This window comes from Pogona vitticeps, chromosome 1 (assembly GCF_051106095.1).
Source record: "Pogona vitticeps strain Pit_001003342236 chromosome 1, PviZW2.1, whole genome shotgun sequence".
NCBI lineage: Eukaryota > Metazoa > Chordata > Lepidosauria > Squamata > Agamidae > Pogona > Pogona vitticeps.
The window spans coordinates 355,033,404-355,050,218 of record NC_135783.1 but is presented as its reverse complement, the minus strand read 5'-3'; the positions used below and the strand labels follow the sequence as shown (position 1 = coordinate 355,050,218).

The 16,815-nt window shown below is 46.4% G+C and overlaps 1 protein-coding gene across 2 annotated transcripts in view; it reads right to left on the bottom strand.

Moving 5' to 3' along the window:
- MDGA2 (MAM domain containing glycosylphosphatidylinositol anchor 2) overlaps positions 1–16,815 on the bottom strand; it is a 504,154-nt gene that overhangs the window by 212,223 nt on the left and 275,116 nt on the right. For both annotated transcript variants that reach the window (XM_072986938.2, XM_072986939.2), the window contains exon 6: positions 4,381–4,650. In XM_072986938.2, the coding sequence (XP_072843039.2) occupies positions 4,381–4,650 (270 nt within the window). The remainder of the gene's footprint in view (positions 1–4,380; positions 4,651–16,815) is intronic.

Here is a 16,815-nt window from a genome sequence, read left to right as displayed (position 1 = left end):
CAAGAAGATTAGGAGAGACACAGAAAGCCTAGAGTGACTATTATGGCTGATCCAGAAAACAAACCCTGCCTGCTACTGGAGATGACTTGCCCCGATCGACTGACCTCCTCCTGGCTTTATCACCCCTCAAAGAACCAAGCTTTCGGTTTGAAACCAAAGACAGCTGAGAAGAAAAGGCTAACAATCATCCAGGGTTGAATATGAGCGGCCAAATTTCCAATCCAGGGGAAGGAAGGAAGGAAGGAAGGAAGGAAGGAAGGAAGGAAGGAAGGAAGGAAGGAAGGAAGGAAGGAAGGAAGGAAGGAAGGAAGGAAGGAAGGAAGGAAGGACTGATGATGGATAGAAGGAAGGACTGATGATGGATAGAAGGAAGGAAGAACTGATGATGGATAGAAGGAAGGAAGGAAGGAAGGAAGGAAGGAAGGAAGGAAGGAAGGAAGGAAGGAAGGAAGGAAGGAAGGAAGGAAGGAAGGAAGGAAGGAAGGAAGGAAGGAAGGAAGGAAGGAAGGAAGGAAGGAAGGAAGAACTGATGATGGATTCAAGGAAGGAAGGACACGGCAAGTGACTTGGCTGACACAGAGATTCAGGAAAGTAGACAGGACTTCCCTATCCACAGGATCACTATCCACTGATTCACTTATCCGCTCCCTGAAAACACTAAATAAAGCCACCCAGAACTACATTCTATGTGTTTCCAGGGTGTGTTTATCAGAGAGGGAACCAGAGACCACGCAAGGTACAATGTTTGCGTTTTTCGGCATCTGCACGGGGGGCACTTGGAACCGATTCTGCACGAATCTCGCGGATCTTACCATACCTTTTCAAGCTCTGGGAGGGAGGCGAGGAGAGATAGCCAGTCACCATCTAAAACAGGAAGAGTTGCCAAAAACCTGATGCCGCTATTTTTCCCCCAGTTAGCAATGTTTCCATGAGGAAGCATGCAGTTTTGAGGAGTAAACTTGCTACCTGTTGGGGCTGCCAGCAGCCCTGCGCTCACGGAAGGAGGCTGATGGATTGCAGAGAGGGCCTGCCGTCACCTGCCTTCCCCTGCCTGCGTCTTTGCAGCTTCCGGGAGACAATTCCAAATTTCTGAGTTCTGTAGCATTGCAAGCTCCTGGGCCTTTGAGGAATTCATTAGACAATGCAGAGTATGTGTTTATTGTTATTATTATTATTAAAATCAAGACAGAATTTTAATTATACTTTGTTCAGTCTCGTGAGGTTCCCAGGCCTGTGCTGCTATGAATAAACATGCAAGGAGGGCTAGTTTATTATGCCATGACTCATGAAATCTGCATCCAAAGGGGAGCCGGGCTTTGCATTTTTGCTGCCTCTTACAGAATCTCAGATGATGGCGGGTACCTCGAACACTGAACTCAGTTTGCACGGAAGAAACAAAAACCTAAATGACAGATAAAGACGTCCAGCTTCACGGGAGGGATATGTGAAAACAGCGCCTTCCTCTTTACTTTGCACATAGAATCCGATGCCTTGTCCCCAGCCGTAAAAGTCAAGCCGTAATAAATTGTTGCAGTGAATAGATGTCAGTTAAGGAATCGGCGCTTCTATTCCTTGTCAGAGGCCGAGTCAGGTGACTCGTATCTGACCATCACGACATGCCTCAACTTCTTAACGAGGGGACAGCGATTTACGTGCTCTGCTGGCCAGGGCGAGTAAGAGAATTCTGGTCGCTCCTGCTATTTTTCGGATTTCTTGTGAGCATGCGGGATATGTAATCATGGCGCAGTGGTTAAAACGCTGTACTGCAGCTAAAACTGTGCTCACGACCTGGGGTTCAAATCCCAGGTAGCCGGCTCAAGGTTGACTCAGCCTTCCATCCTTCTGAGGTCGGTAAAATGAGTACCCAGCTTGCTGGGGGGGCAATGTGTAGCCTTTATAATTAAAATTGTAAACCACCCGGAGAGTGCTTGTAGCGCTATGGGGCGGTATATAAGTCCAATAAATAAATAAATAAATAAATAAATAAATAAATAAATAAATAAATAAATAAATAAATATGTCCCAACCTACAAGAGAAGATGCCTTCTCCTGAGTCAGACCCTTGTTCCATTTCTCCCCGTACGGTCGACTCTGGGTGCCATCAAAAGCTCTGCAGGAATAAAGGATGGAGTTTTCCCCCCAATTTCACTTGGAAATCCCCCATATTTCTTGGAATATTCTTCCTGAAAATAACGGGGTGTGTGTGTGTGTGACCCTGCTCAGTTCTTGATGCCAGACTACCTCTGGGACATTCAAGGTGGCAGGATCAGACAGTCGATGCAAAGCCAATATAGAAACACAGCCACTGATCAAAACATTGCTTTTCATTGCAGTTGTCCACAAAATTATCTACCAATGACACGTTGATGAGTTTTGCGCAATTTATTTGCACTGTACGTTTTTTTTTATAAAACACGTGCAGAATTTATCTTTTTGCTTTTTTTTTTTTGTTCCCCAAAATATATATATTTAAGCTGACTCGGATGATGATGGAAACAGCGCTGGACTTTCACTTCTCAAGCAGGAGTGAAAAATCTTGCACCAGATAAAACCATTTTTCACCAGGGTGTCTCAATGTATCCTGACACTCTTTTCCCGTCAAGCTTGAGAAAATCTGTGAATATTCATTACCTCCCCGCTCTGAATGTGCCAGGTAATGAAATGCAAACAGAGGTTACGGCCATCATAAAATAATCATGCCGTGGCTTCTCCAGATCCTGCCGAAGTATGATTAATCTCTCGTTATTACTAACAGTCCCCACCGTAAAGCAGTTTGCGCTTCAGTGTTACAGACATATTGGATTACAGAGAAACAGTTTCAGATGAATTACTTGGTGCAAGTAGATTAATCCAGGATGTGGATGCTAAGCAACGAATAGCAACCCCTCCACACAACCACCCAGCCACAGCTGAAGAGGGTCTTTTTTGGGGAGGTGGGGGGTCTTATTATGGAAAAAATGGCAGAGAATCCCACGTCCTTCACTCTTAAGTTTGCTCACTGAGAACAGCAGTTACAAGACTGTGTTTATTCAATGTCTGGATAGTATCACTGGCAGGGCATACAGAAAAAATCAATGTGACCAGGTCACAGTAAAATCCTGAGAGCAAATAGTAAGGGGAGGATTGTTGGATCAACGGCAGATAATCACGACGGTTCTGTGCTACTGCGTCTGTCAAAAGCAGAGATGGGAAGCATAACTGTTTAGGACTACGACTCCCAGAATCCCCTGGCTAGCCATGGTGTCCTCAGCAATTCTGGCCAGAAGCACCTCTGAGTGCCTCCTTCCTGGAAAGGTTGTGCTGGATTCATCTAGTCCAACTTTCTGTTCATGCGGTGGACCCACCAAAATGACCACCACCGTCGCCACACACCCCGGAAAGCTGACAGGCAGGATGCAAAGGGGATAAAGGCCTTGTGGCGCAGTGGGGTGACGGTCAATCAATTCTGCAGGAACACGTCCTTCCTTCCCTTCCTCAGATTTTGCAGAGAGCCAGACCTTTCTGCTTAACACTTTCCCCCCCGCCCAGAGATGGGCACGAATTGGGGGAAAAAATGGCAAGCTCTTGTGATTCGTGATTTTATCAAGGTTGACGAATCACAAATTTACAATTTTTTCTTAACAAATTGATGCATTCGTTTGTCAATTTATTTTTACATTTAAAATCCTACAAAATGCCGCCCCGCCCCTGCCCCACAAGTACCCAGAGAACCAACATGACACAGAAGCTTCCCCTGACCTCTCTCCTACAAACCCTGCAAGTTGGGTGAAGTTTGGGTTTCGGACATCCAAGCTATACACCCACAAACTGAGTCCCTCCACCCCCCCCAGGAAAGTACCCGTTAGCAGCTGGCTTGGGGAAACCCAGTCTTCACCAAACTTAGAGGGATTGTAGAAAAGAATCAGTAGAAGTCTATCTGTGTTTTTGGTGTCTTTAAGTCTCTTGGGGTGATTTTCCATGTGTGTGTGTTTTTGTGAATGCATAACTTGGACATCTGAAGCCAAATCTTCACCAAACTTGGAGGGGTTGTAGAGGAGAGTCAGGAGAAACTTCTCTGCAATCTTAGTGTCTCTAGGCCCTTGGGGGACATTTTTAAGCTCAATGAATCAACAAATAAAAATTGCTAGAATTCAATGATTCTTATTTATTCAAAACAAGGGTGCACAGTTCCCGCCCTCCATTCTAGGCCTCAATAACATCCTATAACATCTTAAGCCTCTCACATCGCCGCTCCTCTACCGAAGAGGTCAACTCCTCCGAGAATCCCATATTGGCATTGATCTTGCATGAATGTCATCATGCTGGCCAACGAGATCTGGTCCAGTTATGACAAAGCAGATCAACCGAACAGCAAATACTACATTTCCAGGGAGCTCTTACCTCGCACAATGATGTTGATGGACTTTTTTGCAGGATTCCCGACATTATTGTTGGCGATGCAGCTGTAGGTGCCGGCATCGTCGGAGCTGATGGTGGGGATGGTCAAGGTTCCGCCCTTGAGGACGGTCTTCTCGGGCAAGGCTCCGACAGACCGCACCCAGGTGAGAGTCGGGAGCGGTTCGCCCCCTGTGGTGACGCACGCCAAGGTGATGGCCTCGCCCGGGTTTACCACGATGGGGTCGTCCACCAGGAGCTTGATCGAGGGAGAGGCTAGGGAAAAAAAACACATAAGAGTGTCATCCAATCACGATTCCCAGTCATTGGCAAGAAGACAGGTGCTGGATCAGCAGATGAAACAAGACACGTTGAGTGCTAGAACATCATCGTCTCTGCATCTCCATGCATTGAGCAGGGGGTTGGACTTGATGGCCTTAAAGGTCCCTCCTAACTCAATGAGTTTACGTTGCCTTCTTCCACCTGATGCCTCGGTGCCATGCCAGAGAATCCGGGAATGGAGCAGCAACACAACGAACATGATTACCTCTAACTACTGTGTCTCCCTGAAAATAAGACAGGGTCTTATATTAATTTTTGCTCCAGGAAACACATTAGGGCTTGGTTTCCAGGGATGTTTTTTTTTTTCATGTACAACCATCTACATTTATTCAAATACAGCCCTGTCATCTTCTTCTGGTTGCTGCACAACGGTGGAGGGCGGAGTTTAACTTAACTGGGGGTTATTTTTTGGGTAGGGGTTATATGACGAGCATCCTGAAAAACCATACTAGGGCTTATTTTCAGGTTAGGTCTTATTTTCAGGGAAACAGGGTAGTTACTTTTAGATAACAGACTATGCAATGCGTAGTTATGCAGTAACTGTCTAGACATAAGAAATAGTTTGATGTAATGAGTATTTGTTTATACTAGACCATTGTAACGCACTCTACGTGGGGCTGCCTTTGAGGCTCTTGCGGAAACTCCAGATGGTCCAGAATGCAGCAACCAGGCTTATTAGTGGGGTGAGAAAATACCAGCATATCTCCCCCACCCTGGCTGCTTTGCACTGGTTACCTATCCGTTTCCGCGTTGACTTCAAAGTATTAATGATTACATATAAAGCCCTAAACGGTTTGGGACCTCAATATTTGGCAGATCGCCTCCTCCCACCCAGATCTACCCGAGTCACCCGACATAGCCAGCAGGGACGGCTGAGGGGACTGACGCCGAGGGAGGCCCGGAAGGAGAAAACAAGAAACCGGGCCTTCTCGGCGGTGGCCCCTCGGCTGTGGAACACACTCCCCACTGAAATCCGGCTGGCACCCTCGCTGGGGGTTTTCAAAAGCCAATTAAAAACTTGGTTGTTTAAACAGGCCTACCCCCCAGTCAATTAAGTCATTTTCCTTTTCTTTTTCTCTATCTTTTTTCTTTTTTTCTTTCTTTTGTATACCACCATCTTGGAAACCTTTTGTTTAGAACTAATTAGTATAAATGCATTTTATATGTTTTTAAACTTGTTTTGACTGATGTAAGCCGCCCCGAGTAGACGTTGTCTAGAGGGGCGGGGTAAAAATCGAATAAATAAATAAAATAAAATAAAATAATTATATTTATTTAAAATATTTTTACCCAGCCTTTCTCCTTGACAAGGACCTACGGTGGCTTAAAATCCTTGAAAGATAATATTTAAAGTTGGAAACAATGAGTATAAAGAGGCATCTCCCATTCTAAAAGGCAATATTAAAACTAAGAACAATAAGTATGCAAATATTTTTTAAAAACCCATCACATTTAAAAGTTACATTTTGAGAGGACCGCATGACCTTTTCAGAAGCCATTTGGGATTTAAAAAAAATTCAGGTTGTACGCCATTTCCACTATCATACTCCTAGCATACCCCTAGCATCGCCAGGTTTCCCTTCTGCTTGGGCTGACCCTGTGCAACAGGAGCCAGGAAATCCTTCTGGTGGAGATTCCTGAAGACCTGATGCCCAGCAGAAGAGCCAGCTCTGGTGAAAAGATGGTCCGGCAACAAGGTCGATTTGAAATATGGGGCGGGGGGAGCTTCTTTGCAGGAAGATGGCGGCCCTGTTGGGTTCTCCACTGGGCACCATGGAGAGGCTCTGGATTGGTCCCAGGTCACTGAATTTCGGAGCCCTGGAACTACCCTTGGGATCCCCTTGAGATGTGTGTAGGCATCCTTCAGTCTCGAGAGACGATGGTCATGTGCTTTGAATGGAGGCCTTGGAACGGCGTCTAGTGTGGCTGAGAAGGCCAATTTGAGAGTGACCATCCCTTCCATACAATCTGTCCCCTGTCCAGCTCCCTGATTTTGCTTCGATGCTATATCCGAAGCTGGAGTGTCCTCTCCAGAGCACGAAGCCTGGGTAAAATCATATGGAGGATAGGCTGTTACCCAAGCAGCAAATCCCCCCTCTCCACATCGCTGCAATAGTCCAGTGGAAAGGCAAGAGCCATTACAATGGGTTCCAGTGACCTCCCCTCGAGAACCAGCAAAATAATAAAGGTGGGGAGACGTGCAATTATAAGGGATGGAGGGAAGGGGGAAGAGGTTTTCAAAAAATCATGGACTTGTTTCCTTCTCTCCTAAGCTCAAAAGAAGGGCAGAGGAGGAGAAGTAAAACCATGGATTGCTTTCCCCTTTTTTCTATGGTAAGTGGACAGGGAATTAACATCAACTCAACTTCTAAAGGATTTGTTGGCTCCGATTTAAACTTCGCCGAATTAGATTTTTTGGGCTCCCTGATGGTGCACAAAACTGTCACCCCCTTTCTTTTAAAAGGTACACCAATGAAAATCTAAGTGGTGGCCAGACTTCATCATCTCCTTCAATGCTGACCCACTGGCTAACACATCGCTCGTGAAACGAGGACGGTGCCTGTCGCACTCCTGTCCTCCCGTCAAAGATCACCCTCTCCTTGTGCGTTCCTGAAGCCTCTGCTCCATCTCTCCCATGCCAGGTTCCCCCAGAAAAGCACCAGCTTCATCATCATCCTGCCGCAGCCTCTGCAGTGTGTGAAGCAAGTCGCTTTTAGTGCTCACCCGGCGCCTCGGGCTGCAATCCTGCACCCACTGACGTTGGAAGGAGCAAGCTTCATGGCATGCAATGGGCCTTTTTTTAGTGCATTTAAAGCTTGCAATAACTGCACTCTGTAAAAAGGCATCGCTGGGAGAGAACGCCAGCTGAGACTTACCTGCAGAGCAAGGCAGCAGGTTTCCTGGGCCAGTTCACGGCTAATTTATGCCTGCAATACAGATTTTATTGCAGGCAGTCCTAAAATGCAATTTTTCCAGGAGAGAGGGCCATTTGGGAAGCAGCCATCTTTGCAAGAGGGCTTGAAAAAGAGAGAAGAAGACCTGAAAACTCCTTTAAATTCTTTGCACACACCCCAACTGGAGGAGCCTAGCAGGTGGGCTTCCCATTAAATGGGAAGAGGTGCGGATACGGCACTCCACAATTACGCCTGGCACTCGTTTTTTGACTCTTCGCCCCGAGGCAGGTTGCTAAATGGGAGGGCAGGATCACTTAGAGACATCGATAAGGATATTGATTCACTGTAATTATAATTAACAGTAATACATAGCATTTAAATAGCCCTTCAGAAGCTCTTAAGAGGGCTCCAGGTTCTACTGCTATAGAACATCCTTGTAAGATATCCTGGTATTTTTATTCCTATACAACGTATGGCAGGCTGAGGTTAACAGAGAAAGAGAGAGAGCTGAGGGGGGCAAAATAAAATAAAATAAATATGATTTTTTAGAGTCTGAAACTGACAATCACAACAGAACAGACAGGGCGAACCAGTGGAGTTTACATAAGCGTTGGCTCCTTGATCAGCAACTGATTTAACTGGTCTAGCCACTTGGATTTAGATTTTAGACTACAACTCCCATAATTCTCTTTGCCAGCATGGGGCAGGGGATACTTAGTCCAAAACGCAGGATTTCCAAGGACCATGGGGATAATGGTGTCTAAAGCTACCTAGATCAGAGGCAAGATTCGAACACAGGATTTCTAGCCTCACCACCGTTCCCTCTTCAAAACCTCTGGACTGGTTCCTATTGACAGCTTACCCCCCATTATTTCTCCTCCCTGGGGGTGGACGGTGGAGAAAACAGCACCAGCTTGTCAAGTGTAGCTTGTGACCCCCCATGGCCATCGTGATGTATCCTGGCTATCCAAACAGAAGACTGGCTCTCTTACAAATACCGGGAGTAAATACCCCAGATACCATAGAAAAACAGAATCACAGAATAATTGATTTGGAAGGGGCCTATCCAGCCAACCCCCTGCAAATTGAAGGATATCTGACAGGCGGTTGTCTAATGTCTCTGATGTTGGAGCATTCACATCTCTCGAGGAAACTGGTTCCACAGTCATACTGCTCTAACACTTAGGAAGTTTTTTTTTTTCTGAGATTCAACCGAAATGTGGCTTACTGTAACTTGAGCCCATGGTTGCGTGTCCTGCACTTTGGGATGATTGAGATCTTGCCCCTCCTCTGTCTGGCTACCTTTCAGGTAAGTGGTGCCCTGCAAGACGATGTTAATTCGTTCCATTGAAATCGCTGTCTTGTGAAAACATCGTCTTGCGAAATGCGATTCCCCATTGGAATGCATGGAAATCCGTTTTTCCAATGGGGAAAAATCATCATTCTGCGAAAATCGCCCATAGGGAAGCCATTTTGTAAAGCGCCGATCAGCTGTTAAAATCGCTGTCTTGTGAAGCATTGGTCCCGAAAACACCCTTTTGCGAAGCGCCGATCATGTTAAAATCGTCGTCTTGCGAAAAACGGTCTGCAAAGCACGGACCCAAACATTGTCCGGTGAAAATCGCCCATAGGAAATACTGTTTTGTGAAGCGCTATAGCGACTGCAAAATCTCATCATCATGCAGATTCGTTGTTTTGTGAGGTCATCGTCTAGCGGGGCACCACTGTATCTGCAAAGTGCTATCAGATCTCCCCTCTGTCTTCTTTTCTCAACGTTAAGCATGCTCAGCTCTTTTGGTGTTTCCTTCTAAGACTTGATTTCCAGTTCCTTTGATCATCCTTTGTCGCCCTTCTCTGAACTTACTCCAGTTTGTTGCATCCTTCTTAGAGTCTGGTGTTCAGAACTGGACATAGTACTCAAGGTGATGATTAACCACTGCTGAATAGAGGGGGACTATCACCTTGTGGGATTTGGAGACTATACTTCTGTCATGTAGGCATCCTTAGTCCCAAGAGACTATGGTAATGTGCTCTGTCTTGGAACAGCATCTAGTGTGGCTGAAGAGGCCAATTTGAGAGTGACAATCCCTTCCACACTGAAGGCAAATACAATCTGTCCAGCTCCCTGGTTTTGCTGGTTTCGGGAATGCCTCTTGGCCTCGACCTGCTGGACAAGGGTCTCTTCAAATTGGGAGAGGCCATGATGCAATGCCTGCCTCCAGGCTGAACGCTCAGATGACTTCTGTCAAAGCATTCTAAAATAGCATTGGCCTTTTTTGCTGCCACCTCACACTGTGGGCTCATATTCAGCTTGTGATCTACTGCCATTCCAACTTCCTTCTCACTTGTAATATTGTAAGGAAATAGAAAGAAACTGGAAAATGCAGTTATACTCAGATAGAATCTCTTAGGTTCTGTGTAAGCTGAATTCAGAAAGAGTTGTTTTTTTCATGAACTTGTTATGCAGAGTTGTTTGTCAAAGTCACAAGGTGGACCATCCAGAGAGAAGAGACGCAAGAAAAACCACCATAAGACACCTGGAGCTTAAATCGTGAGAACTTTGGGTGGTGATTAGAGTGTTCTGAATTACGCCTACTTAGACTTAATTGGGTGTCAGCTTGAAAGTGTAGTGATGAAGGTGATCCCAAAGAGTTGTAAAATAGGACAAGTTGTCTATGTGTAGAAGGGTCTGATGAATGCTGTGGAATGTGAGACCCAGAGGCTTGTTTTCCTTCCTGAGAAGAAGCAGGGGGAATAGCCCAGTTTATAAATGCTAACATGCAGGACAGAGAGCTGAGATGATTACTTAGCTGTTTCTAATTTAATTAGAAATTGTAAGTTTATTTAAACATTGTAATAGTTTAGAAATGCTGAAGGCTTATGCTTTAAAGCTACAACTGTATGCTAATGAATTTACTTTATTTTCTTAATAAAACAAATATAATTCTTCAACAAGGACTTAGTCTCTTGATCCAGCAGGACTATCTAAATCCAGTGTTGATAGTGGCTACTGTCAGTTGAAAGGTCCTACTGTCCTACTTGGTAAGGCTGTTGTGCAAGATAAGAAAACCCAAAGCCTATGTTTTATTCCTTTGAAAACAAATCAAATATAATTTTTAAGGTTCCGGCTTGTCTATGGGGCTGACTACACACTTCTGAGGCCTAATACACCTACCTAAGGGGATACACGTGGTCGTTTGTGCCCCAAGGGACTCCTTGACTGCAGTCTTAGTCTCTTTAGGGAGATGGGATCGTTACAAATATCACTGAGCCAAGAACTTCGAAGGGGAAGATATGGAGGCAGTGACAGATTTTACTTTCTTGGGCTCCCTGATCTCTGCAGATGGTGACAGCAGCCCCGAAATTAAAAGACACCTGCTTCTTGGGAGGAAAGCGATGACAAACCTTGACAGCATCTTGAAAAGCAGAGACATCACCTTGCCGACAAAGGTCCGCATAGTCAAAGCTATGGTTTTTCCAGTAGCGATGTATGGAAGTGAGAACTGGACCATAAAGAAGGCTGACCGCCAAAGAATTGATGCTTTTGAATTGTGGTGCTGGAGGAGACTCTTGAGAGTTCCCTAGACTGCATGGATGACAAACCTATCCATTTTGAAGGAAATCAACCCTGAGTGCCCCCTGGAAGGACAGATCCTGAAGCTGATGCTCCAGTACTTTGGCCATCTCATGAGAAGAGAGGACTCCTTGGAAAAGACTCTGATGTTAGGAAAGAGTGAAGGCAAGAGGAGAGAAGGGGACGACAGAGGACGAGATGGTTGGACAGTGTCATCAAAGCGACCAACATGGATTTGACCCAACTTTGGGAGGCAATGAAAGACAGGAGGGCCTGGTGTGCTCTGGTCCATGGGGTCACGAAGAGTCGGACACGACTTAACGACTAAACAACAACAGAACATTGCACATGTCCCTGTTCCATGTTATTCTCTCGCTTTCAGCCCAGTGCTCCAGCCTATCCAGATCCAAGCGTGCAAAGACTGAAAAGGGGCACATGTTGCCTGGGGTGAGGGTTCATCTGTCCAGCGCTAACCCATCATTCCATCCTGCCACTGAATTCAAATAGAGTCCAGCTACTCTGCTCTCTCTCTTTTCCCCTCTCCTTCCTTAGTCTTTTTGGAAGCAGTAATTCAGTCACTTGAGGCCTCTCGATGCAGGCAGAAACATTTTGCTTGCCGTTTGATCTGTTCAGAAGTGTAAGGAAAGAAAATGTTTTTAATTCTCTCTTCTTTTAGTGAGTTATTGAGACTGTAAGTGCCCGCTGATAAAAAAAAGAGGACTGAACTAAATTGAGGGATTTGGAGCTATTCGGCTTTGTGAATCCCAACACTTCTGCTGTGAAGCTAGGAGAATTTAACTCAAAACTCTGCAACAGAAATATTGTAAAGGGATCCTTTAGGGTTTGGCGTATACATTGGGAGTTGATGATCCCTGGGATTCCTCCCAGCTATGCCAGTGTAATGTTTCCAGACCAACATCAACATGGGAACGAGCTCCTGCTGTCTGAAAAATTCAGTGGTTGGCGCCTCTGTGGTTCATAACTAGACCCAAGCACATCAGAACTGGACTGTACCCCAGGGTAACTGAACAGAGAAGTTGGACTAAGCGGCTACTGTCTAAGGACACCCTAACCACTCCTTGCCCAGGGGCCAAAGCCCCCCCCCCCCCCGTAATGGGCTATTTCATGTCTCTGCTCTACGGCTGACACCAGTCTTTGTCCTGCTTATTAGAGGAACTGCTCTCCTTATCTAAGGATTACAGGCAACCGAAGAGAGTAAGAAACCTGTTTTTTCCCTGCATGCCGGATAAATCATTTATACACTGTACACCTGGACACACATTCACACGCCCTTCAAAGCTGATAATTCTTTAATGTGTTGACACTGAAATAATTTCCTTCCCCCCTTAGACAAATGTTAGGCAAAACAGCCCGACACTCAACAGAGAGATTAAAGGCCGACACAACTTTTTTCAGCCTGGCCTTCAGCGGAGAAGATAAAAAGGGAAAGCTTATGTCCTGGTTTCATGACACAGCGCCGCAGCGCTAAAGCACAGCCATTCCGGAGAATCGGCCCTCCTTAAGGAACCCGGCTGGAACCAACCTCCGCATTGTGTTGTTGGTCATGACGGCGGCTGCCACCTGGACGGAGTCCTTTGTTTAAGCTGCCGGCCACACATTTTCAAAAAGAGCAATTCCAACTTCTGCAGGAATTAATTACACACCCTAGAGGGGCCGAGAGGCCACCAGCACTGCCCACTGCGGCCGGGGCTGGAGACCGCAGACCTCAGCCATGTGTTGGGTTTGATCTGTCCTCTCCAGTGCCCCGTGTGGCGTAGTGGGTAGAGTGACAGCCTAGGACTCTGGAGATCTGAGTTCGAATCCCCGCTCAGTTCACTGGGAGAGTGAAACTAGTAAAATTACTCTGTAAATATATCAGTTATCTTGAATGCCCTGTTTAGGTCACTATAAATCAGTTCCGACTGGACAATGCATAATCGAGAAAGCCTGGCTCAGCAATGGCGTCCGGTCAAGCCCAACAGATAAAATTCAGCTTCTGCTGATGCTGGCGGATTGAGCTCCAGAGCCAGGAGGAGGGTCTACGGGCTGAAGTCACACCTTGGTCTCATGCTGTAAACTTTTTTTTAAAATGTCTGATGAATTCCTGATGAACACACCTTGAATTGGATGACATCCGCTTAATTGTTTGTTTCTGATTAGGACAGACAGTCGCCGGCTTAGAAAGCCGCCCAGTTGACAGTCGGCAGACGCTTCTCCTCCCTGTGAGGACCTCACACACATAAACAAGATGCGCGTTGTCAATAGAAAGATTACGCCTGGACAAAATGTGATTTGTTTTGCAGCGATGCGTGCTCACGCTTTGCAGGGAAAAGGCCATTCTCAGTAGCACAGACTGTTCAACTAAAGCAAAATTCCTACCTCCATCGAGGGCGGAGGGCTTTGGACAGCGGTATTTCCCTTCACTGACTCCTTTTCTCTCTTGATTTGTTTTTTATTTAAAACATTTTAACCCCACCTTTCTCCTTAAGAAGGAACTCAAGGGAGCTTACATCATTCATAGAAAATATTTAAAGCAAAAAGCAATAAATATGCAAATATATAAAAAAAGATTTTTAAAAAGGACATACAAAAAAATAGGAAAAATATAAGCAATACACAAAAACTGCATTCAAAGCAGTAAGGCACACTAATCCATTTTTAAAAAATCACAATCAGGTAGCCAGTCACTGAGGGAAATTCTGCCTGAAGGGGAAGGTCTTCTTTGCCCGCTGACGGAAGGAGAGCAAAAACAGGGCCCGGCTGGCCTCCAGTGGGAGGGAGTTCCAGAGTCTAAAGGAGCAGCCACTGAGAAGGCTTTTCTCCCGTGTCACCATCAGATGCAACTGTGAAAGTGATGGGACTGAGAGAAAGACCTTTGCAATTCAGACTTGCACTGATTCGCCCAGTGTACATTGAGGAGCCCACTGTGAAATCAGCTGACATCTATATTCTCAGTGTTTCAGGATCATGGCCAGCTTTTAGCAGATAGGCCTCCTCTGATGGCCTCTGGAACGCAACATGTTGACTGTGATATTCTTTTCTACCCCATTTATCTACTCGCATTTACATGCTTTCAAACGGCTCGGTTGACAGGAGCTGGGACAAGCGACAGGAGCTCCCTCCGTTGCGTGGATTCGATCTTACGATGGCTGGTGTTCCGACCTTGCAGTACAGAGGCTTCTGCGGTTTAACCCCCAGCGCCACCATGTCCTGAGGTTCGCAGTACAAAAGGGGGAAAAAACTGTGACTTCTTGTGGCATCACAGAACTCAAACTATGTCAGGGGAGGGCCCTTCCCATCTGTACTCAGACCCCAGTATGAAATACAGAAGGCACCCCTTATCCTGAAATCAGTGTCTGTGGATCCATGGTCTGAGGATATTAAAAATATTAAAAGAAAATCCTAGAAACACATATTTCTAAAGTTGAAGTGACCACAAATGGCCGCTAGAGGGAGCCAGAGATCATATTCGCTATCATCCACATTTTTCAGCATTCGCGGAGAGATATGGAATGGATGCCCTTCAGATACGGGGATCCTTACTGTCAAACCAAACCAAACCAAAAGGAATTGGGGCATTTACGGAAAGGACAAAGACCTGAAGCTGCAGCCAGCTGAACCCCTCTTTCTAAGTATTCCTGGCCTTGGCCTTTGTACCAAGACTCAGAACCTACTGGATGTTTGCCAAGCAGCTGCCTCCTGTCCTCGATGAGCTGATTAAACAGCCCATTAAACTTGATATAATTACCAACCATGCAAGGTTTCTCTGCACCACCACAGTTGAGACATATTCTGCTAACATTGTTTGGACATTTTTTTCTCAGCTTGTCTATTTCATGATCCTGTTCCTACCACCAGCCCTTCTAATGTCTTTCCCCATCAATGGGACAATCCCCGCGGCAGATCTCCTTTGATGTGGATTCCTGCATTGAAAAAGGGGTCAGACTTGATGGCCTTAGAGGTCCCTTCCAACTTCATGATTCTATGATGTTTCTAAGGAGACTTTCTACTTCTGGAGGACCCGAGGCTCCTTAGAGCAGCAAAAGAACCCACTGGATTTGGGGAGGGGAGGCCCTTTGAGCTGAAGAGGGGGGGAGGAGAGGGGCCCAAACGGGAGATATTGGAGAAAACCCAGCAATGATGTGACTGTCGGGTTATAAGAGCTCAAGATGGCTGTTCCTGCTGCCAGCCCCATCCTACCCCATTCCAGGGTCCTCTGGAAGAAGGATGCTGGATGCAATGGGCCTTTGGTTTGCTTCTACGTCTGGACCCCTGTATGTAGCTGGCATCCTCAAGAAGTAGTGGACGAAACAAGGGAATGGATTCAGAGCATCATGGCAAGGGGAACCCGATTCTTTCTTTGGCTTGGTTAGAACGCCACCAGGCACCCATTCTGAACGAGAGCCAGAGCCTTCACTCAGTCGCTTCATAGCGTCTTGCATCCACCTGGGAAGCTCCTTGTGTAGTCTTGCCACAGGAGGTGGAACCCCGATTTCCAAGGGTCCCGATCCATTCAGCAAGGCTCCACGTCCAGCGACCGCTCTCCTCCTCCTCCTTGGACCTGTGACCCTCTGTCTGCAGGAGGCTGCTGGAAAGAATGAGCAAGGGGAACAGGCAGGCTTCCCAACCGCTACCAGTGGCTGGCATCTGCCTGGGATGAAAGTGTCAGAAGAACAACGTCCTCAGGGGTATCAGATTTGCAAAGCATGGGCCAAGGGAGACGATCCCAGCAGGGAACAGAAAGAGAAATTAAACATATTCCTCCTTCAGGGAAGCCTCCAGGTGGCTGTGTTCAGCTTTTAGTTAGTTTGTTAGTTGTTTTCTCCCCAGGCTCCCGAAGGTTGAGTGGAAGGAATTCCGCAGTTCTATAGCACCAACGTCTCCGTCAAAGGCAAACCGGCAACATGGCTCTGAAATCTTCACCTAAGGCACGGGCTGAAAGTCAACACGACACAACGGGGAGGATATCCGCCTCAGAGTCAAATCGATGTTGCTGAGAGTTTTCAGGGTTGCATGCAACTCATACGCAACGGGACAAAGTTGCACGCACTCCAAAAGTCATGAAAGGAAGCCTTTGATACATGGCAATTTTGCCACAACAGATGGGTGTCATCCCCTTGGTTCGCACGGGAGCGGTGCAATGGGAGGCTGAACGTACTAGAGAAACTGAGAGGAATACTGTAGGAGGCTGCAAAGCGACATTCCTAGCAAGGTCACCCAAGACAGAATGAGCAAAGCTGAGACACCAGGCTAGGAGGCATCCACGCTCTTCGGGATCAAAGGTCCCATCAGCAGAATAAAACGGGTCATTCCAGCACTGACGGGGTGGAGAATCTCCTGGAGGGCAGTAGCTGAAGTGGAAGGGGACACTGGGTGAAAGATCTTCCATCGACTACAGCAGTGATGCTCAAGCTAATCATTGTTAGCACTGTACAGAAGGCAGCTACGGGAAACCACTTCCGAATGTGTGAAACCTTGAAGATCCTACATGCATGAGGACATCTCAAATGAACTGTAAGATAGTGGTGGACGATGAGATTCCCAAGTTGGAAAATACTAAGTATTAGGGAAGTGCCAAGGAATGAATAGCTCTGTTGCTATTGATGCATCTAGATGAGAGCCGAAAGGACA